At 41.6% G+C, this 24,316-nt stretch overlaps 1 protein-coding gene and 1 pseudogene across 1 annotated transcript; one reads left to right on the top strand and one right to left on the bottom strand.

The window, feature by feature from the left end:
* The first annotated feature begins 11,843 nt into the window (after window positions 1-11,843).
* On the top strand, window positions 11,844-12,962 carry LOC148006452 (Krueppel-like factor 5 pseudogene; annotated as a pseudogene).
* Window positions 12,963-13,161: 199 nt separating this feature from the next.
* On the bottom strand, window positions 13,162-23,067 carry LOC148006451 (disks large homolog 5-like). The gene is made up of 6 exons (XM_087654905.1): window positions 22,900-23,067; window positions 21,956-22,118; window positions 20,607-20,738; window positions 19,731-19,907; window positions 14,248-14,515; window positions 13,162-13,401 (listed from the first exon to the last, which is right to left on the bottom strand). Exons 1-5 carry the CDS (start codon window positions 23,027-23,029, stop codon window positions 14,374-14,376), a joined length of 744 nt encoding a protein of 247 aa, XP_087511031.1. The 5' UTR covers window positions 23,030-23,067; the 3' UTR covers window positions 13,162-13,401; window positions 14,248-14,373.
* Window positions 23,068-24,316: the final 1,249 nt, after the last annotated feature.

Genomic DNA, 24,316 nt, shown 5'->3' with positions numbered 1-24,316 from the left:
TACAAGGGCACCTACATACATAAAAGAAACCTTACTAAAGCTCAAAACACACATTGCACCTCACACAATAATAGTAGGAGATTTCAACACCCCACTCTCATCAATGGACAGATCATGGAAACAGAAATTAAACAGAGACATAGACAGACTAAGAGAAGTCATGAACCAAATGGACTTAACAGATATTTATAGAACATTCTATCCTAAAGCAAAAGGATATACATTCTTCTCAGCTCCTCATGGTACTTTCTCCAAAATTGACCATATAATTGATCATAAAACAGGCCTCAATAGATACAGAAAGATAGAAATAATCCCATGCGTCCCACTAGACCACCATGGGCTAAGCTGGTCTTCAATAACAATAAGGGAAGAACTCCCACATATACATGGAAGTTGAACAATGCTCTACTCAACGATAACCTGGTCAAGGAAGAAATAAAAAAAAGAAATTAAAGACTTCTTAGATATAATGAAAATGAAGGTACAACATACCCAAACTTATGGGACACAATGAAAGCTGTGCTAAGAGGAAAACTCATAGCTCTGAGTGCCTGCAGAAAGAAACATGAGAGGGAATATGTCAGCAGCTTGACAGCACACCTAAAAGCTCTAGAACAAAATGAAGCAAATACACCCAGGAGGAGTAGAAGGCAGGAAATAATCAAACTCAGAGCTGAAATCAACCAAGTAGAAACAAAAAGGACCATAGAAAGAATCAACAGAACCAAGAGTTGGTTCTTTGAGAAAATCAACAAGAGAGATAAACCCTTAGCCAGCCTAACGAGAGGACACAGAGAGTGTGTCCAAATTAACAAAATTAGAAATGAAAAGGGAGACATAATTACAGAATCAGAGGAAATTCAAAAAATCATCAGATCCTACTACAAAAGCCTATATTCAACCAAACTTGAAAATCTGCAGGAAATGGACAATTTCCTAGACAGATACCAAGTACCGAAGTTTAACCAGGAAGAAATAAACCATTTAAACAACCCCATAACTCCCAACAAAATAAAAGCAGTCATTAAAGGTCTCCCAACCAAAAAGAGCCCAGGTCCAGACGGGTTTAGTGCAGAATTCTATCAGACCTTCATAGAAGACCTCATACCAATACTATCCAAACTATTCCACAAAATTGAAACAGATGGAGCGCTACCGAACTCCTTCTATGAAGCCACAATTACTCTTATACCTAAACCACACAAAGACCCAACAAAGAAAGAGAACTTCAGACCAATTTCCCTTATGAATATCGATGCAAAAATACAAAATTAAATTCTGACAAACCAAATCCAAGAGCACATCAAAACAATCATCCACCATGATCAAGTTGGCTTCATTCCAGGCATGCAAGGATGGTATAATATATGGAAAGCCATCAACGTGATCCATTATATAAACAAACTCAAAGATCAAAACCACATGATCATTTCATTACATGCTGAGAAAGCATTTGACAAAATTCAACACCCCTTCATGATAAAAGTCCTGGAAAAATAGGAATTCAAGGCCCATACCTAAACATAGTAAAAGCCATATACAGCAAACCAGTTGCTAATATTAAACTAAATGGAGAGAAACTTGAAGCAATCCCACTAAAATCAGGGACTAGACAAGGCTGCCCACTCTCTCCCTACTTATTCAATATAGTTCTTGAAGTTCTAGCCAGAGCAATCAGACAACAAAAGGAGATCAAGGGGATACAGATTGGAAAAGAAGAGGTCAAAATATCACTATTTGCAAATGATATGATAGTATATTTAAGTGATCCCAAAAGTTCCACCAGAGAACTTCTAAGCCTGATAAACACCTTCAGCAAAGTGGCTGGGTATAAAATTAACTCAAATAAATCAGTTGCCTTACTCTATACAAAAGAGAAACAAGCCGAGAAAGAAATTAGGGAAATGACACCCTTCATAATAGTCCCAAATAATATAAAATACCTCAGTGTGACTTTAACCAAACAAGTAATAGATCTGTATAAGAACTTCAAGACACTGAAGAAAGAAATTGAGGAAGACCTCAGAAGATGGAAAGATCTCCCATGCTCATGGTTTGGTAGGATTAATATAGTAAAAATGGCCATTTTACCAAAATTTATCTACAGATTCAATGCAATCCCCATCAAAATCCCAATCCAATTCTTCAGAGAGTTAGACAGAACAATTTGCAAATTCATCTGGAATTACAAAAACCCAGGATAGCTAAAACTATTCTCAACAATAAAAGGACTTCAGGGGGAATCAGTATCCCTGAAGTCAAGCAGTATTACAGAGCAACAGTGATAAAAACTGTATGGTATTGGTACAGAGACAGACAGATAGACCAGTGGAATAGAATTGAAGACCCAGAAATGAACCCACACACCTATGGTCACTTGATTTTTGACAAAGGAGCCAAAACCATCCAATGGAAAAAAGATAGCATTTTCAGCAAATGGTGCAGGTTCAACTGGAGGTCAGCATGTAGAAGAATGCAGATCGATCCATGATTATCACCGTGTACAAAGCTTAAGTCCAAGTGGATCAAGGACCTCCACATCAAACCAGATACACTCAAACTAATAGAAGAAAAACTAGGGAAGCATCTGGAACACATGGGCACTGGAAAAAATTTCCTGAACAAAACACCAATGGCTTATGCTCTAAGATCAAGAATGGACAAATGGGATCTCATAAAACTGCAAAGCTTCTGTAAGGCAAAGGACACTGTGGTTAGGACAAAACGGCAACCAACAGATTGGGAAAAGATCTTTACCAATCCTACAACTGATAGAGGGCTTATATCCAAAATATACAAAGAAATCAAGAAGTTAGACTGCAAGGAGACAAATAACCCTATTAAAAAATGGAGTTCAGAGCTAAGCAAAGAATTCACAGCTGAGGAATGCCAAATGGCTGAGAAACACCTAAAGAAATGTTCAACATGTTTAGTCATAAGGGAAATGCAAATCAAAACAACCCTGAGATTTCACCTCACACCAGTGAGAATGGCTAAGATCAAAAACTCAGGTGACAGCAGATGCTGGCGAGGATGTGGAGAAAGAGGAACACTCCTCCATTGTTGGTGGGATTGCAGACTGGTACAACCATTCTAGAAATCAGTCTGGAGGTTCCTCAGGACATGGAGGACATTGAACTACCTGAGGATCCAGCTATACCTCTCTTGGGCATATACCCAAAAGATGCCCCAACATATAAAAAAGACACGTCCTCCACTATGTTCATCGCAGCCTTATTTATAATAGCCAGAAGCTGGAAAGAACCCAGATGCCCTTCAACAGAGGAATGGATACAGAAAATGTGGTACATCTACACAATGGAATATTACTCAACTATCAAAAACAATGACTTTATGAAATTCCTAGACAAATGGATGGAAATGGAAAATATCATCCTGAGTGAGGTAACCCAATCACAGAAGAACACACATGGTATGCACTCATCGACAAGTGGCTATTAGCCCAAATGCTTGAATTGTACTAGATGCACAGAACACTTGAAACTCAAGTGACCAAAATGCGAATGCTTCACTCCTTCTTTAAAAGGGGAACAAGAATACCCTTGCCAGGGAATATGGAGGCAAAGTTTAAAACAGAGGCAGAAGGAACACCCATTTGGAGCCTGCCCCACATGTGGCCCATATATATACAGCCACCCAATTAGACAAGATGGATGAAGCAAAGAAGTGCAGGCCGACAGGAATGGGATGTAGATCTCTCCTGAGAGACACAGTCAGAATACAGCAAATACATAGGGGAATGTCAGCAGCAAACCACTGAACTGAGAACGGGACCACCGTTGAAGGAATCAGAGAAAGGACTGGAACAGCTTGAAGGGGCTTGAGACCCCATATGAACAACAATGCCAACCAACCAGAGCTTCCAGGGACTAAGCCACTACCCAAAGACTATACATGGACTGACCCTGGGCTCCAACCTCATAGGTAGCCATGAATAGCCTAGTAAGAGCACCAGTGGAAGGGGAAGCCCTTGGTCCTGCCAAGACTGAACCCCCAGTGAACGTGATTGTTGGGGGAGGGCGGTAATGGGGGGAGGATGGGGAGGGGAAACCCACATAGAAGGGGAGGGGTAGGGGTTAGCGGGATGTTGGCCCTGAAACTGGGAAGGGGAATAACAATCGAAATGTCAGTAAGTAAGACTCAAGTTAATAAAGGTAAAAAAAAAAAAAAAACCTAAAAAAAAAAAAAAAACAACCAATGTGTTGTTACTCTGTCTCCATACAATGTGTTGTTACTCTGTGTCCATAAACCCTTTTAGTCTATTTTTAAAAATGTACTATTAACAGCCACTAAAATTTGTATGCTGTAAACAATATTAACAGTTTTATAGCAATGATTTTAATTGTCTCAACATTTGTACCTGATAGATCTAAATGTTTAGGGCAGTCTTAATACCTATGGGTTTTTATTGAAATACAGTAGAAACAATACTGTTTCACTATATGTTTGTAATTTTGCAGTGGGAATTTCTGAAGAAGCCTAGCAATGTCTCCCATGTTTTTACAGTAAAGGCTAACTTAGTTTGTATCATCGTTGCTCCTTTTTGTTGTTGGTTTGTTTTGTTTTGTTTGTTTGTTTTTGTCGAATGATCTAAGAATAATCTGAATTATAGACATATTTCAGAGGAATGAACTGGGAAACTAGACCAGGTCAGGCATTTGGAGCGACCATTTCAGAGGCTCACTGCCACAGGTGAAGACCTACAACTGCCATGTAGTTAAACGAGTCAAGATGCAAGTAGGACCAACAACTCAAAGTGGAAAAAAGGAAACTGATATTTTGAAGTCTGGTCTGGAGGCAGGGATGGTGGGGGAGGGGGTCAATAATTTGCATGATGAGTCTAAGATTTTCAATTCAGGAAACCTTCATTTTCACATTGATGGATTCTTTGAAGAAGAGGATTTATGTTTCTTGGGAGAACACTGGTGTGTGACTTACCAAAGAGCTGTATTATTTACCAATTTCAGCTGTGTGAACTCAGGGCATTTAGCACAGTAAGAGGCCCACTCAGGACATAACCGCTGTGGAGGGCGATGGCAATGGTCTTCACAGCTGCATATTACAGCTTCGGTCTGCTGTTAGTAGAGGGAATAAAATGTTACTTGGGGCTTCTGTGAGCTCTGATAGCGGAACCAGAGCAAAGCATGGCTCAGAAGGACACTGAGGGCACTTTAATTGCTCACTTATGAGACCACAAGGGTCAGCAACACTATGTGTGGTCCAAAGAGAAAGGGGAGCATGGGCTGCCCCTGCACTGGGAGAGAAGGTTCTAGATAGAGAACACAGCAAGAACTCTCAGCATTTGTAGATCAAGAGATGGGGGTAAGATAGAGTTTTTGAGTCCCTGAGCATCCTGATATTCAGATGCTTAACTGGTCTCAAGGTCTGCAGCAGGCAATCTCTTCCAAAGGCAAGAGGAGCTCCCTCCTTCCAGTTCAGCAGAAAACCAATTTTCTAATCTCTGTTTTGCCTGAAAACTCAGAGATAGTAGTGGCTTAACTAATGTCTGTCTGTCTGTAAGTTTGTATGTATGTGTGTTTGTATGCATGTATGTTTGTATTATATATTATGTACGTATGTGTGTATGTATGTATGCATGCATGTATGCATGTTTGTATGTGTGTATGTTTGTATGTATGTATGCATGTTTGTGTGTATGTATGTATATATATTATGTATGTATGTGTGTGTATGTATGTATGTATGTATGTATGTGTAGCAAAACTGAAAAAGCCAAACTAGGAATAAAGGAAAAATAAATTGGGAGTATGACACAGTTGAAAAATGTTCTTGGTTTTGGTTTATCTTGTGTTTCTATCTTTAATGTAAATGATGAATCTTTCTTCTGGTCTTGAGTAGGGCTATCTTTTTGTGTCCTACTGTTTGAAGGTGTGCTATAGTAATTGCTAGAGGATTTGATAAAGTGCCAGATGAATCCATAAATGTATTTTATAAGATTTTTCAAAGAAATATGCTTTTTGATGTAAAAGAAAAGCATCTGATTTTGTTTTTATGGCAAATAATTGGCAAGCAATATTTCAATCTCTAGCTTTGCAAGTGTGGATTTTTCCGAAGTAGGTCTTAATATTACCTAAACATAATTCCCTAGGCGTATCCAAGAGCCTGGTGTTCCTGTTTGTTTTACATGAAATGCTGATAAGCTGCTCTGATAATAGCCATGTGCAGTTACCGTCCACTGTGTAGGGATCCTCACTGGTTGATCAGTAAAGTATTAAATCCCTGACACAGACCCCATGCACAGCAGTTGGCTAGGTGCACGTTGCTCCTTGTCCACTAGAGGGAGACAAGACTCAATGGCTGTAATGCCAATGGAGATTCTCAGTAGCAATGTGCTCCTGCCGTGCTAAGATGTCTCCAGCAGAGCCAACATGTCTGAAGAACTTCTCAGGGAGCAGGTGTTTCCTTAAAGCACTGAAAATGGCTACACAGGACAACTGAAATCGGAAAGGACATTCAAAGACAGTACACAGAGGATGGAACACATATCCTTGAGAAATGTAGAAAACCATGCAGCCTGACCACAGAAATACAGAAGCTGAATTAAACGATGGAGGGTCAAGCAAAACAGTGTGACTTACAGGAAGGTTATTGAGATGTAAATATTCATCATCATCTGGGAAGTTTGTCAATTACTACATCATTTCTTGATAGCAGCCTTGCTACAGATACACTAAGAGCCTAAAAAGATCTAGGGTGCCAGCATGTGCAACCTGAAATTTCATTCCAAAAGAAGAACTAGAGATATTGTCAAAATTACATTTTAAAAAATTGTAGCCTTACGTTAAGTAGAAGAAAAGAAGGAAAGAAATGAAAGATACTAACAGGATAAGGACTAAACAAACAAATTCAAACACACATTTATATACAAACTACTTATAGTTGTGACTACTAAATATATCCACAAAGAAAATGTCTTGTAAAAATAAATCAAAAGCATGAATCACAGGTGCTCTTGTCCATAATTCTTTATGTTTTCAAAGATTTGAGATGATAAGTATTCCTTTTACATGAAAGTATATATATATACTTTATTATCTTTATTAACTTGAGTATTTCTTATTTACATTTCGATTGTTATTCCCCTTCCCAGTTTCCAGGCCAACATCCCGCTAACCCCTTCCCCTCCCCTTCTCGATGGGTGTTCCCCTCCCCATTCTCCCCCCATTACCGCTCTTCCCCCCAACAATCACGTTCACTGGGGGTTCAGTCTTGGCAGGACCAAGGGCTTCCCCTTCCACTGGTGCTCTTACTAGGCTATTCATAGCTACCTATGAGGTTGGAGCCCAGGGTCAGTCCATGTATAGTCTTTGGGTAGTGGCTTAGTCCCTGGAAGCTCTGGTTGGTTGGCATTGTTGTTCATATGGGGTCTCAAGCCCCTTCAAGCTCTTCCAGTCCTTTCTAAGATTCCTTCAACAGGGGTCCCGTTCCCAGTTCAGTGGTTTAATGATGGCATTCACCTATGTATTTGCTGTATTCTGGCTGTGCCTCTCAGGAGAGATCTACATCTGGTTCCTGTAAGCCTGCACTTCTTTGCTTCATCCATCTTGTCTAGTTTTGTGGCTGTATATGTATGGGCCATATGTGGGGCAGGTTCTGAATGGGTGTTCCTTCTGCCTCTGTTCTAAACTTTGGCTCCCTATTCCCTCCCAAGGGTATTCTTATTCCCCTTTTAAAGGAGTGAAGCATTCACATTTTGGTCATCCTTCTTGCGTTTCATGTGTTCTGTGCATCTAGGGTAATTCAAGCACTTGGGCTAATAGCCACTTATCAATGAGTGCATACCATGTGTGTTTTTCTGTGATTGGGTTACCTCACTCAGGATATATTTTCCAGTTCCATCCATTTGCCTATGAATTTCATAAAGTCATTGTTTTTGATAGCTGAGTAATATTCCATTGTGTAGATGTACCACATTTTCTGTATCCATTCCTCTGTTGAAGGGCATCTGGGTTCTTTCCAGCTTCTGGCCATTATAAATAAGGCTGCTATGAACACAGTGGAGCACGTGTCTTTTTCATATGTTGGAGCATCTTTTGGGTATATGCCCAAGAGAGGTATAGCTGGATCCTCAGGTAGTTTAATGTCCTCCATGTCCTGAGGAACCTCCAGACTGATTTCTAGAATGGTTGTACCAGTCTGCAATCCCACCAACAATGGAGGAGTGTTCCTCTTTCTCCACATCCTCGCCAGCATTTGCTGTCACCTGAGTTTTTGATCTTAGCCATTCTCACTGGTGTGAGGTGAAATCTCAGGGTTGTTTTGATTTGCATTTCCCTTATGACTAAACATGTTGAACATTTCTTTAGGTGTTTCTCAGCCATTCGGCATTCCTCAGCTGTGAATTCTTTGTTTAGCTCTGAACCCCATTTTTTAATAGGGTTATTTGTCTCCCTGCGGTCTAACTTCTTGAGTTCTTTGTATATTTTGGATATAGCCCTCTGTCAGTTGTAGGATTTGTAAAGATCTTTTCCCAATCTGTTGGTTGCCATTTTGTCCTAACCACAGTGTCCTTTGCCTTACAGAAGCTTTGCAGTTTTATGAGATCCCATTTGTCGATTCTTGATCTTAGAGCATAAGCCATTGGTGTTTTGTTCAGGAAATTTTTCCCAGTGCCCATGTGTTCGAGATTCTTCCCCACTTTTTCTTCTATTAGTTTGAGTGTATCTGGTTTGATGTGGAGGTCCTTGATCCACTTGGACTGAAGCTTTGTACAGGGTGATAAGCATGGATCGATCTGCATTCTTCTACATGTTGACCTCCAGTTGAACCAGCACCATTTGCTGAAAATGCTATCTTTTTTCCATTTGATGGTTTTGGCTCCTTTGTCAAAAATCAAGTGCCCATAGGTGTGTGGGTTCATTTCTGGGTCTTCAATTCTGTTCCATTGATCTATCTGTCTGTCTCTGTACCAATACCATGCAGTTTTTATCACTATTTATCAAGTAATACTGCTTGAGTTCAGGGATAGTGATTCCCCCTGAAGTCCCAAGCCACTACCTCAAGACTATACATGGACTGACCCTGGACTCTGACCTCATAGGTAGCAATTAATATCCTAGTAAGATCACCAGTGGAAGGGGAAGCCCTTGTTCCTGCTAAGACTGAACCCCCAGTGAACGTGATTGTTGGGGAGATGGTGGCAAAGGGGGGAGGATGGGGAACACCCATAAAGAAGGGGAGGGGCAGGGGTTAGGGGGATGTTGGCCCGGAAACCGGGAAAGGGAATAACACTCGAAATGTAAATAAGAAATACTTCAGTTAATAAAAAAAGTAATAAAAAAAGGAGTTCTGCACAGGCATGTCCAGAGGTTAACCTAAATCTAGTAATGCCTTATAGAATAGAGCTAATAATCAAATGATCTTCCACTTGGGTGCCTAGAGGTGTGTCTCCAGGGAGATTCCAGGTCCTGTCAAGTTGATGATCAAGAAACACTAACCAACATGCAAACTATGAAGACAAGTTATTCATTTAGACTCAAGCCTACTTGGCATGTAAGGAAAGTAAAAATTCCATAATTATCAAAACCTGAACAACCTCCTCACTTACCAGTCAAGCAGGTTAGACCAACACCTCTGAAAATGTGGCCTGGACAAGCAACAGTATCTTCATTACCTGGGAATTATCAGAAATGCAAATTTTAACTCTACTAAGTCTATTCTCTGGATGAAGCCAATCACCTCCTCTCAGTGGACTGCCTGGAATGGATGGCTTTCTTTTCCCAGAATGGCCTCCAGGTGTAGCAAAGCTAAGTTTGCAGCTAATTGCAGTTGGGTGTTTGGGGCTTCCTTTTCCTGCCCTTCACAATTACCTGACTTAGTAAAAAGAATCAGCAGGCCCCATCTATCATTGACAAGGGGACCATTCCAGTCTTTGAGAAAAAGAAAGATTTAAAAATCACTATAGTCTTGAATATCATCACAATGAAGGTAACTAGATCTTACCATGCCCCAGCAAAGAATCTACAAAATCAGAAAGCTTGATTTTTTGTGTTATTTCTATTACCAGAATGCTAAAACTAAGAAGGACTAAACAGGTGACCCAGGTGACATATAGAACAACATATTTAATTGGGGACTTGCAATTTCAGAGTTTTAGAGCAAGAACATGTGGCATGAACAGCTGAGAGCTCTGATGTTGATGAAGAAGTAGAAGAAAACAAATGCTAACTGGGAATGGTGGGGGCCTTTGCAACCTTAAAATCCACTCCCAGTAACACACCTCCATCTCGGGTCCAGACCTTGAAACACTGGTGGTCTTGGAGTCCCCTAGAGCTGGAAACAATGTAATGGTCAAGAACTCCGAGAGTTGTACAACCTGAGATGTTCCTCATGAACTCTCTTTGATGGACTGCTGGCCAATGCTTCAAAAGAATCTGACAGCTCCAGTCCAAATAAGGAATAAAATTGAAAGTTGCCTGGTTTGTCACCTCTAGAGTTAAGTCCCGTTAAGGCACCTTCTGTTTAGGATGCTAATGAGATGCAGGTGGTGAGGATCTAGGACTGGGTTCCATATGGTCTCCTCAGGTGCATGAATGTATGGCTGGGACCCAGACAATTTTCTCTATGTATTTATCTCTCTGTATATTTCTGTCAGTTCTATTGATTGGAGACAAAGATCTAAAAAAGAAGGGAAGTGAGACCTCCTGGGAAAACAGCTACTGCTGCCCCTTGGATGATACACAACTTCCCACAGGCTCGTGGGTCATGCTGGCCCATCCATGCTGCACCCCTCTTCTGGCAGAAACTGTGGCTGCAAGCTGGTGCTACTGTTGCTATGGTGATGCCAGCTGTAGGGGCTCCTGAGTAGTATTATGGGTGGTGGACACAGGCCCAGAAAGAGTTTTGTGGAGTAGGATGGCTATGATGAATGTCTCTGGCACTGTGACCCTGGAAGAGGCTAGTGGCCTATCTATCCAGAAGACTTGATCTTGTTTGGCCTACTTGTTTGTGAGCAGTTGCTGCTACAACCATACTAATAAATAAATTGACTTTGTGCCAGGAGCTGTTATTAACTTACATCTTCATCGTTGTAATGGACCTCCTGAGGGGAACCGCAGTACATGGATGCATAACATTTAAATAACCCATTATAAGGCATATCTTCTGGGCCAGTCCCATATATGACTTAATAAAATGATAGCCATCAGCCCAGCCAACCCACTACCAGATGATAACATCTTTAGACCCAACCATTCTACTGTTTGTTTTAAAACATCTACTTGATGCTGAAGTCTACTGTCAATTTTAGTTTGCTCTATCCATAACTCATGTGAATCTTTCTGCCAGTCTTCAACAAAATGCTTTGTCTGAATAGATGTTTTTAATGCTATGCTGGAAACTGCTGCCAAAGTAGCAACAGAAATAAGGCTTAAAATAGTAGCTACAGGGGCTGGAGAGATGGCTCAGAGGTTAAGAGCACTGTCTGCTCTTCCAGAGGCCCTGAGTTCAATTCCCAGTAACCACATGGTGGCTCACAGCCATCTATAATCAGGTCTGGTGCCCCCTTCTGGCCTTCTGGCCTACAGGCATACATGCAGGCAGAAAGCTGTATGATGATGTATAATGTATACATAATAAATAAATAAATAAATAAATAAATAAATAAATAAATAAATAAATAAATAAATGTAGTCGCCAGTAGCCGGAGCGGGTTCCTGCGAGGACTGGGGCAGGACAGGAGAGACCAAGCCCAGGATCCCGGATCTTCGTGCCCATTGTGAGCGCCTGGCTGCCAGTCCAGGGGTCCCCTACTGGGGCCCCGAACCGAGTCTGCTGTCCATCCGGTGCCAGCCTGGGCGGTGGAAATCACTCTCGCCCCGTATCCTGCTCCGGTAGTCTGTAGTCTCCAGACCATAAGTCCATGTCCACGAGGCTGCTGACCATGAGCGCCCGCGCCGGCCTGGGACCAGTGCACCAGCCGCGGGCCATGCAGGAGGAGCCCGCGTTCACGCGAACCTGGTCCTCAACTAAGCGCTCTGCCCTGTAGATGATCTGAAACACGTGCACCGACACTGCCTTCCGAGGAGCTGGTCCAGACAAGATGTGAAATAGAGAAGTATCTGACACCTCAGCTTCCTCCAGTTCCGATAATTTCAGAGCATAAAAAATACAGACGAGACAGTGCCTCAGTGGTTGAGCAGTTCTTCACTGTCACTGAAGGCTTCCCTTACAGCATCAACATGAACGTCTTTCTCCCTGATATCACGCACCTGAGACCTGGCCTCTACAAATCCCAGAGACCATGCGCAACACAGATCAAGACAGAACCTGTTACCATTTTCAGCCACCAGAGCGAATCGACCGTCCCTCCTCCGGCCCCCACGCAGGGCCTCCCTGAGTTCCCCAGTATGTTCAGCTCCCACAAGACCACAGCGCCAGAGGTGAACAATATCTTCATCAAACAAGAACGTCCTATACCAGGTCTCTCTCCATCTCTCGGTCCCTTCCCAGCAGGGCCACCTGTAGCAGCTGTGGAATACACCTGATCTAGACGTGCCCAGTTCGACAAACCAGACAGCAGTCATGAACACCCTTAATGTCTCTATGGCCGGCCTTAACTCACACCCCTCTGCTGTGCCGCAGACGTCACTGAAACAGTTCCAGGGCATGCCTCCTTGCAGGTACACCATGCCGAGTCAGTTTCTTCCACAGCAGGCCTCCTACTTTCCCCCATCACCACCGAGCTCAGAGCCTGGAAGTCCTGAGAGACAAGCTGAGATGCTCCAGAATTTAACCCACCTCCGTCCTACGCTGCTACAATTGCTTCGAAACTGGCAACTCACAATCCAAATTTACCTGCCACTCTGCCAGTTAATTCGCCAAATATCCAACCTGTCAGATACAACAGGAGGAGGGTTCTGGAGAAGTGACACATCCATTTCTGTGATTATAATGGTTGCACAAAAATTTTTAGGTGAGTTGCCTATATTTGCTATTTAGAATTTTGTAAATATGCAAATCAGATTTATAGGTTTTTTTACACTCTTTTAAGGATTGTTTGGGGAGGGAAGAAATCATACTTTTGATGTGAGGGTTTGTGGTAAGATACCTCAATTACCAAATCCATTTCTTTGAGGAGGGGATAATCGTTCAAATAAGAGTAAAATGCACATTTCATTCACTGATTGAAATAAGATTTTATTATAAATGTAAGATTTTTCTCATGTGAATTTAAGCTTAAAGATAGTTAAAATACACAGACATTAACAGTCTTACCATAAGTGAAACAGTATCATTTTTTAAGTGGAGAAGGACAGTTGTGTTTCTTGTTGATCTTACAACGCTGTTTTCTCGAGGGGAAGCGTTGAACTTCCGGTACAGTTTTTCTGTCAGACTGGGATGTTTGCTCCTGCCGTGCTGTGGGTTAAGTGACAATTTATGGATTTTTGCATGTAATATCCAGTGAGACAGTAATTTTATTGAAATTACAGTACCATGTAGGTAATCTGTTATTAATACTGACTCGGTGTCTGTCTTTGATATCAGTGATGTGTTGAAATCTTACCAATATGCAATATGGCTAGGAATGTGACATTGATGCTGGTAACCAAAGGGCAAAAATCACAAGCAAATGCCAAAAGCAGTCTAAATGAAAAATTTAATGTTGTTTTTAAAATATTGTTTCATCATTAATTATTTTGTGGTAATATAGTAAGTTTTGTTGGAAACAATTATCATAACTTGATAAAATATAGTTTTGTTTGTTAGAAAAGTTGCTACGACCTGTAAATAGGCAAGATACAGTGTAAATAGTTTTGTAAGGCTTCTAGATGTTTATCCGTGGACACACCTACATCAAAAGCATAAATCAGGTGCTGTTCTGCTACTTCACCCCTTACTTTTGTATTGTGGTAATTTCCTATGCACATATCAGCAAGCAGCTGTAAAGCTGTAGAATTCTTTAAGAGAATGAGATGTTTATATATTAATGACAATTTTTTAAAAATAAAAGTGCATAAAGGAAAAAAATAGGAGCTACAATGATTCTAATGATTATTTTACTTCTCTTCAGATTATTAAAAAGTTCAATAATCACATGAAGATCTTGAGGCCAATGACATCCCAAATTAAGTCATCCATACATAAAATTTTTGCTGAATATCATAATAGAATCTTAATTCATAATAAACTGAATAGATGAATTAATACATGAATACAAATGACAGTTAATACAAGTAAATCAATTAGTAAAATTAAATCTACCTGTTAAAAACAAATATGACATAGGAATACAAGTAGTAACTTTTCTTTCTTAAATGTGGTAAAATTATACTGAGAGGCAGATTGAGCAGTCTCAGAAAAGCTTCCACTAGCAAACACAACTTCTTTTTATGCAGCAGCTGTCTTCCACAGATCAGTTTGAAGCACAGTGGAATCTTCCACAGAGGCCAGTAGATTATCAGCAATGCCACCATCTCCCCTTTCCATCGGCAAGGACCCATTAAGAGGTTCATTCTCTTCTCTGCTCATCCTGGAAACATTAGACAAATCACAAGTACTAATATTGCATTCTGAACTTGTATTACGAAATTGACCATAAGTAACCCAATGTATCCATTTGATTGAATAATTTTTCCAAACATGCCAAGGCAATTCTTCCAAATGAATGGGCAATGTTTTATGTCTATATAAGTTAACTGAGCACAAACAGAACATAGTGGCTCACTAACGAATACGATGTTACTCCAATTTTGGTTTATATGCCAAGCTGTTAATCACTGCCAATGAGTCCTGAGCCTGAACCTTTTTTCCTGGTAATAGCCAATTTTCATAGACGCTTTGGAGACATGGTCTCTGTCCTAAACATAAAGGCATCTTTGAGCCAGCATCAGTAAAATTATACAAAGCTCCATCATGCTTATTCAAATAAGTCAAATTATTTCAAAGAAATGGTACAATGTTTGCAGTGGTGTATAACACCAAATCTGTTTCCCCCCAAGTAGCAGGCTCAAATAAAGGTGGATTAGGAATATAAGCCCAATAACTCACACTGGCCTCAGCAGAAGATACTGTGAGTAAAGCACACATTGCTAAAAATAAATGCTCAGCAGTAAAGGACTTTCCTGTGCGAGACAATTTTGTTCCTTGTGAAGTCCCTGCCTCAAGGAATAAAGTGGGGTAGCCATCAAGGAGAATTCCCGCCATCAGCGTCAGGCCTGCCTATTCAGGAGTCACAAGTGAAGACAGATTTTGGGAATTGGAATTTTATCATGGAGGGCAGTTGTAGGAAAGGGGCAGGCACTAAAAGAGGAAGGGGGTGAGCATCAGGTGAAGTAAGGCTGTGGGTGAATTAAGGCTTGGGCAATCCCGGGAAGCCTTCTGAAGAGTCTAAAGAAGAAGTCTGTTAATCCCAGCACAGCAGGGACAAGCAAGAGCTGGGAGACACATTACACAGGGCTCTCAGGTGAAGTAGTTTTGCTGAAATGGACCCTATGTCCTAGATAGGAAATAAAGAATTGCCAGATGGTTGAGGTCACTTAGCTGACCCCATATTGAGGCTGCATCTGGAGCAACCATAGGACAGAGGACAGCTGACTCTTTACGAAGGAACACAGAATGGAGTCTTCGCAAGCTGCCCTCGGTGTTCTGGCATTGTAGCTTTGATATGTCTTGTTTTAAAACGTAACACTTTCCATAATAGCGATAAATGCCCTTGTAGGGGGTTAGTCATTCAAAAATAAAGCAACATCATACACAATGCACATAATATTATGGCAAAACCAGCCCCTCCCAAGCTATGAAAACACTTTGAGCCAAGGCTTGGGATCTAATCCTGTCAATTGATCAGCCAATAATTTAGCTATTTCCGCAGGGGTAGTATCCTCTAGCTGTTTACCAAAAGATGTTTAAACATCATTTTTCAAGGCACTAATACTTTGGTAGCACTATCATTACCTTCTAAAGACTTGAATTAACTTCCAATCCTGTTCTGCATATATATATATAAGTATATATATACATATATATATGTGTGTGTAAATATATATATATATATACACATATATATATATACATATTCAGTAACACAAAAAGGAGTAGAATTTCAATCACATTCTAAATCCACCTATTGTTCAATAGACAACATCTTTAGGCCCAACCATTCTGCTGTTTGTTTTAAAGCATCTACTTGATGCTGAAGTCTACTATCAATTTTAGTTTGCTCTATCCATAAATCATGTGAATCTTTCTGCCATTCTTCAACAAAATGCTTTGTCTGAATAGATGTTTTTAATGCTAAAAATTGAACAGTGGACAGCACATAATTCCAATCGTCCATATATATTATATTTTAATATCACGTTCCAATGTCTCAATGTCAGTTGAGGAGAGATGTGAACAAACTAGAAAGGCCTTGGAAGCCTGTCCATCACTGAAATGAAGGCTATTATGATTCCTCCAGTGCAGGAATCTGCTTGGGTTCCACTACAACCTCAATATCTGCAAAGACCCAGAGAAACAATATCTCAAGAAGGACATGCACACTGAAGTGATATTATATTTGGTAAGAATACGCTGCATGGAATTCTTTCCAAGGGGAGGCTTTGAACTCTGAAGGAGATACTTATGGAGAAAATAAACTATGTCACTCCTTTGTTTATGGGTATTGTAAAACTATTTGTGGGGAGACTTAAAGGCACTGGGCTCAGATAATACTAGAGAGCTCAGACTGGAGGAATGAGTACACAATGGCCGGAATCTCTAAGGATCACATACACTTCACGGACGGAATTTCTTTTAAAATGTACCAGAATAATGTTCTGAGCTGCTCCTAGCTGGCAGATGCTGAGAACTATGCAGAAAGACAGACACCCAAAAAGACAGTTTACAAGTACAGGTAATCCACTTGGGTCCTCCCATCGTGCTTTTAAATCATCTCAGTGACACTGAAATTATGCTGCATCTTCTCAGTCAAGGCCTTTTGCTCAGTGACCAGTTCTTTCTGCTTCAGCGGGTCCTGGAGACTTTTCTCCATTTTATCCTCATCCTGGTCATTAGAAGATTATATTGTCTGTGGAGGCATGCATGTATACAGACACAGAGACAGACAGACACCCACCCAGAGATACACACTTTTGAACCCACTAAATATATTTGTTCACACATACAAGCAGAGTACTTTGCAGAATGTGGTTAGTTTCCCAGTTAATGGTAATATAAGAGATCACCCAGGCTACTATTGTGGCATAAGAAAAAAAAAACCTGGAATGAGGTAAGTACACAGTGAGCATAGCTTAGAGACAGCTCAGCCACTAAAGTGCATTGCTCTGAAAATCAGAAGTTAGAAGTGTGGCATCTTGACCTGTTAGCCAAGGCTGCTTAGCAAGTGCACCAGGTTGTGCACAGTAGGCTTAATATCAGGCAATACTCTACTGGGTGGTGGCAGCCTTTTCCATGCTCTGCCTCACTGTTTCATACTGGATGCAAAGTGAGTAGCATTTTTCAATATGAGGTCCCTTTCCCATACCCTACCTGACAGGGGAACCAAACTACCAGCACAAACAGCTAGGAAATCTCCATAACCACAATCCAAGGTAAAACTTGTAATGGGATCCTGTCAGATATAATTCCAGTAAGATAAGGCTGACTAATTCAACGCCAAATGCTTGGATGTATAATCAAACTCAGCAACAGTCCATGGAAGGGCTGGACAGCATTGTACCTTCTCACTTTCTGACTGATGGACATCTGGATCATTCTACGTCAGGGCTGCTCCGAGGTGTACCACTACAACACTAATGTGCCAGAGTTTCCCTGCTGACACCTACTTCTTGTTCTGGAATCGCTGTGTCAAAAGGTTGAACTTTCAGAAGAGTTGTACATGGCTTCTCACAGGGTTACCCATTTGACACCTCTAGCAATGTCTGAGGGTCATCACTTTTCTAAACCTTCCTTAAAGATGATTTTCACTCAGATCAAATGATTTTGAATCACAGTGGTTAAGAGTGCCACACACTCAACACAGGATGACTGCTTTGGACTATTTTGAGCCTAAGGTTCTGTCTGAGGCAAAGATGTGATTACACCTCAGCATAACTCCTGGACATCTTCTGCTCGCAGATTCAACTCTAAGCAAATTACTTTCAAATAACAAATTCCAGGCCAAACTCAAAGCCAAGGTATATTCAGTCAAGTTTAGGCCAATCTGGAAAGAAAGTGGTGGCAGGCAATGATTAAAATAACCAGGATGTTAAGAAGATACAACAAGCCACATGACTTTCCAGTATTACTATACACCAAGAGCAAAGAAGGCAGAAGAGGCCTGAGTCAGCAGTTTCGACACTCAGGTACATGGCTTTCACACCACAGCCTCTCCTCACATCCCTGTAACCCATTACTGTGTTTTTCTCCAAGTTATGTCAGTGATGATGAATAGTTTTCCAACTGTATATAGTTTCAAGAGCAATCAAGACCCCATTAAGAACATTGAAAAATCTGATTTGAAAATTTTTTCCTCTTATTCTAGTGAATATATATGTTTTTACATGTTTATATGTATGTGCATATAGGTGTATACACCTCTATATATACATATATATGTATGTATATATGTCTGTGTGTGTTCAAAAACTATTAGTTCATGACTTCACATACACACACATGCAACAAACACACATACAAGTGCACAAACACACACACACATATACAAACACTTCTATATATAGGGACCCATACCACAAACACTTAAAACAAGCTACTCCCAATGTACAAATATGCACCATAGCCATAAATGTGGTCACATATATCTGTGATCACAGACACAAACACAGACATTTACACAATCACCCCCACACACTCACGCACAGAGAGATAGATAGATAGATAGATAGATAGAGAGAGAGAGAGAGAGACAGAGACAGAGAGAGACAGAGAGAGAACAGATATCATAAGTGAGAGGCAGAAAAGAATGAAGAGGCCATCATGCTGGAGGAACAGTTGGTGAATACAGATTAGGCAAAGGAAATGTGTCAAGTGAGAGCTTAGACAATGCTATCCAAACCCTAAAAAATAAAACAGTATAGAGAGTGCACTTCTTGGGCATGCTACGTTGAGAGAGCTGGAGAATTTTTTCCCACAAATGCTCAACTTATCTCACACAAAACCTCACCTTGAGAGAAGCCTTTCCTACATCCTTGTTCATCCAGTCAGCTCCAGGATAGGAGCCACAGAAAAGAACTCTAGAACATTGACATAGAGCAGGGCTGACAAGGTGCCTCTCAAGCTCTGTCACTATGAACCACGATTTGGGCAAGCAGAAGGGACCATCTTGCAATGTACGGGGGAAAAGGACAGAAAGGACACAAACCCCATCAAAACTGACAATAAAAAGAACCTAACAATGATAACCATTTTTTGGCAATTTAACTGAGCTCTAATCAGTTCTGTACACTACAAAGAAGGCTACCACAAGACACCCTCCATAATGGCACGTAAGTGTGCTATGTGTGATCAACCGATCCCCCGAAGGGAAATGCAGGTTCTAGTTGGGCAGGAGGATTTGGTTGTCATTTCTTCTGTTTCTTGCATGAGGCTAACACCACAGAGAGTCTTGTAAACAGTCAAAGAGATGAACAACTGGATGAGACCTAGTAGAGTGTCTGGATAAGTTGGAGATTGGTTAAATTGGTTTGACTTGGTTTATGGTTAGATATCAGGACAACATCCCCTTGAAGCTTCATTCATCCTACCTGATGCTGCTTGTTACGTGGTTTTTCATACTGGCTTCCACACGGAACCTCGCAGTTTCCTTAATGGACTCTTCCAGTGCAATTTGTTCCCATAGAAGCTCCCTGTTCTCATTCTGTGCTCTCTTGACATTGTGCTTCAGCCGAATAGACTCACTTCGTAGGAGGGAGTACCTGAGGCTGAGCCACAAACATAAAACGGTGAATCCCAGACAAGACTCTAGCTTCTTCCCACTTCTCCAAGTACATTACACTGTCTAGAGCTCTAATCCAAAGCTTAGATTAGCCTTAGATTGTAGTCCAAGTCCTTGGTAGCCATGGAGCATAATCTAGAGACAGGTCAAATCGAGAAAAGAGCAACATTCCAGAATAGTCGGGGTACTTCTCATAACCTGACACCAAGGACTCAAGTTTGTCCCAGAAGAGGACATAATTCCTCTGTGTGCCTATATGTTCATTTTTTTCAAAAGTCACTTGTAGGCAAACACCTGCTGACAGAGGAGAATAGAGCCAACAGGTATGCCATCTTTCTATGTGATTATATATATATATATGTATATATATGTATGTATGTATATGTATGTATATCCTCTCAGAGCTCCAGAGGATCAAGATTGATTGATAGCTCCATCATGGTGAACACCTTTGCTATCTACAAGATCCTTAGTTGGGAAAGACAATGATTGGAGAGACTGACAGCCTCTTTACATTTGATCAAACTATCTACAAGAGGTAAAAATCCTACAGGCTTCCTTAGAGGCTGGTTTCCTTGTACACGTCAAACAGTATAGAACCTGATCCTCACTTTAGTTCAAAGACCAGCATAGGCTGACACATTCTGTGCCTAGTGCTGTGATCACAACACTGTGATTCACTCACCAGTACAATTGGTTTTGTTTCCTGAGTTGATTGGACTTCCACAAGCCTTCATTGATCTGCTGGCGCATTTTCTGTAGGTCAGTCATCACTTGCTGGTGTTGCATCATGAGCATCTCAGACTCAAAGTTGATCCTGTGGTAGGGCATGATCCAAGGGTCAAATAACTTTCTGAACTAAGGATTCAAGGATTACATGAATTTAGGCTGAATCCTGAATTACCCCAGTTTAGGATATGCCACAGCCTTGCTCCTTGGTACTGGGTCCATTTGGTACTTATTAAGCTTATTATGGAAACCGGGACAGTACAGATAGCAGAGAAAGGGAGGGAACTGATCTGTTTGAGCTCCCCGAGCAGGCTTGAAGGAATAGACTAGCTTGCCAAGAACATTCCAGGACCCTGTGCCACAGTCCATGCCTCACCTTAAACCCATGAAGACTATTCTCCTTTTCTTAGGTGAGTATTCTCAATCCTAGAATTTATTGCTACAAGACATCAAAAGGAACACAATCAGTATTTACAGAGAAAAGAATTTGTGAAACACACCAGGAGATTCCAATGTGCCTTCAAGGTGAGCAGAGGTCAAATATTGTACTGCTCAAAGTGAGGCTCTCAGCCTCATCTCTTTCATGCCATGGAAACTGAGTCAGGCTAATTCTTAGGCCAAACCAAGGCCATAGAATTCTCAGATCTTAAGGGATACACGCAAATGCATTCACACACGCACACACACACACACAAAGAGACCACACACACACACAAAGAGACCACACACACACACACACACACACACACAAAGAGACCACACACACACACACAGAGTCAAGTACAATTAGAATGCCGAATAAATACAATGATGTGGCATCATCTCACAGTACAATGAACAAAATCAGAGAAAACCAATGATAACCTGTTGCCAATGCAGTCACACACTGAGAGGCAGCAAGTGGCATTAGGCCCCTTCAGCCGTTCACAGGACCTATTGAACCCAAAGCACCTCCACGTCAATTACAACAATAATTAGTCATAACCACAGCACCTAAAGATTCCCACAAGCCAACACCTACCTGTCCAGGCATCTTAAGACACACAATGAGAGCTCACACACTTCTACTTTTATTCCCAGACTGTGATTCAGGTCACAGGCTACGATTTACTTTTAGAGGAATCAAAATAGCCTGTGCCCCCATCTCACTCCTATCTGAATTTCGCATTCTGTGCTTAAGATGCAATCAGAAGAAATGATTTTGACCATGAGGACACCCTGGAGTTGTAGCCTACTGTGATGTGATGAAATATGGGCTTAAAAGGCATCTCAAGATAGTCAACAAAGAACTTGCATTGTGACTACCTGTCATTTAAATTCTTTCTAGGGTAATATGCCAGGATTCTCCGGAGTTCATCTCTCTCATTTTGCATCTTGTGGAGAGCAGTTTTGAGGTTCTCCAAATGCTTCATTCTCTCCTCCTCAACAGGGCCTGTGGAGGGTTGGGATGATGCCTTCTGAGCAAACTCTGTAGGTAGATAAACACAAGTATAAAGAATATATGTCGACATAGTGTCAGGAAAAAGTATGCTTAGTCTAAAACAGAAGTCTGAGGATGAACAGTTCTAGAGACAGAGTGAATCAGTAACAAAGCAAGAAAGCTATCTTTAAGCTGAATTCAGCTATGTCCCTGTTCCCCACCATCATAGCCATATGATGACATATGACAACATAGATTTAGACCACACTTCCTAAGGCCATTCTCCTGGCAGTGAAATGAAAAAAGCTGGCCTAAACAAGAAGAATTGGAGGCCATTTTCAGCTAATGTGAGGTAGGTAAATCCTTGAGTCGAAACTGCTTAACATCTTGAATCCCTATTCATGTGTGTTCAAGTACGAAGTAACTGAGACCTTGATATATGACCAGGAGAATATCCCTCTTGGCATCAATTACCCATGTAACCTACAGAACATTGCTGAGAATAAAGTGCTTCAATAGCCTATCCTGAGAGAGAGGCACTTTGTTATTCGTACAGAAGCTCATCCTGGTATCCTTTGACACTACCCATGACATTAAAGGGCTCCAAGGAAAGCCCCTTGACGTATATCAATTCTTGGCTCTCTGTCAAACTACTGATCAGAAAGTGCTGAGTTTGGGACAGCCAATTAACAAAACTGGGGCTCAAAAATCATAAGTCCTACACCTGGAAGGACCAGCTCAAGCCAACCTTCTCTAGGAAGCTTCTCTAGCCCTGCCCAGTATTCACTGGGTCTTCCCCAGGACCATTTCCTTTTTCTTGTTCTCCAACCTGATTGAAGTCTGGCCTCATTCTGCCTTGGTCTGGTCTCTGCATGTCTATGATTCTCCCTCCGAAATAGACTGAGGAACCTGGAGAACATGCCCCCTTCAGAACCCCTTAGGCTCTGGAGGGATATCATTCAGGCAGTTGGTGTCACCACAACACTGGTGACATCACAGAATATTCTAGGCTTCTCCTGGATACAAGAGAATTTCCAGGAAAGACACTACCGTTGATGTCACAGGGAAATGCCATAGCTTACTTGCTAACTAGCTCTACCCAGACTGACCAGTTTCTGCAGTGCCTTTTCCAGAGACTCACTTCTGAGCCAGGGAACACCCATTCGCACACTCTTTTTCCAGAGCTTCACGGTTCTCACTACTCCATTACAACTCAGTTGCTGAGGATAGGGAGAGTGGGTTAAGGGCTAGATATGGGTAGAAAATATTTGTTTACCCCAAATATCTAAAGGTCTTATGTGAGGGAGATTCTTCTCCCTGGAATGTAAAAACCTGGGTCCATTCATATGACATATAGTCCAATTCTCACAGTTTTTGCTGTTTCCCAAGGTTAATATCCTTTTCCTACACCTTTAAATGTATTCAAGTTGAGTTTATTGTTTCACTGAGTGTGCCTTGAAGGGGGGCAGGGTTTCACTATATTCACCCATGTGTTTTCATGAAATCTCTGTCTTACAATCCTATTTTGTGCAATGAAAACTCCATTGTCCTGGCAACCTAGGTCCTCAGGTACAGGGCAAACATCAAATTGTAAACTTTCTGTCCATTCTTAAAGTCCTCAAAAGTGAGAGAACTGAGCCTCAGGCAAGAGCCATGGAGGGGCAGAGTGTGCAGGAGCTGCTGGCCAAGGCTGAGCAGGGGAAGCAGAGAAACTGCAGTGCATCCTGCTGCACCAGGAGGTGGAACTGGAGTTCGACCTGGGCAACCTACTGGCTTCAGACAGGAATCCCCTGATGGTGATGCGCCAGTCCTGGCCCTCGGGAGAGGACGAGCTGCGGGCCCTGGCGTGGGAAAACACGCGGCTTCTCATGAACCAGCTGTGGCAGCTGCTGACTGAGCAAGTGGAGGAGGCGGTGGTAGCATGCTTGCAGGTGCCTGCCACAGGCCTGGCCCGGGAGAAGCTTCTGCACCAGCTACTGCCGCTCCAATGCTTTCAGCAGTTCGAGTGCATTAAGGGCATCCATCCCAAGAAGAGGGCCAACGTGTGTGACAAGGTGATTGGCAATGCTGTTGTGGCTACAAGCTCACCCAGGATGACACCAAGGAGTAGCTGATTGAAGTGCCAGGGAGTGCTGACCCCATGGAAGACCAGTTCTGCAAGATGATTCAGGCCAAGAAAGCGCATGGCCATGAAGGAGCTGAACCATCTGGCAGATATTAACTAGAACAGTAAACATGGAGAACAA

Source organism: Rattus norvegicus, chromosome 3, assembly GCF_021556685.1.
Source record: "Rattus norvegicus strain SHRSP/BbbUtx chromosome 3, alternate assembly SHRSP_T2T, whole genome shotgun sequence".
In the NCBI taxonomy this organism is placed as follows: Eukaryota; Metazoa; Chordata; class Mammalia; order Rodentia; family Muridae; genus Rattus; species Rattus norvegicus.
This window is presented reverse-complemented; position numbering and strand designations above follow the sequence as displayed.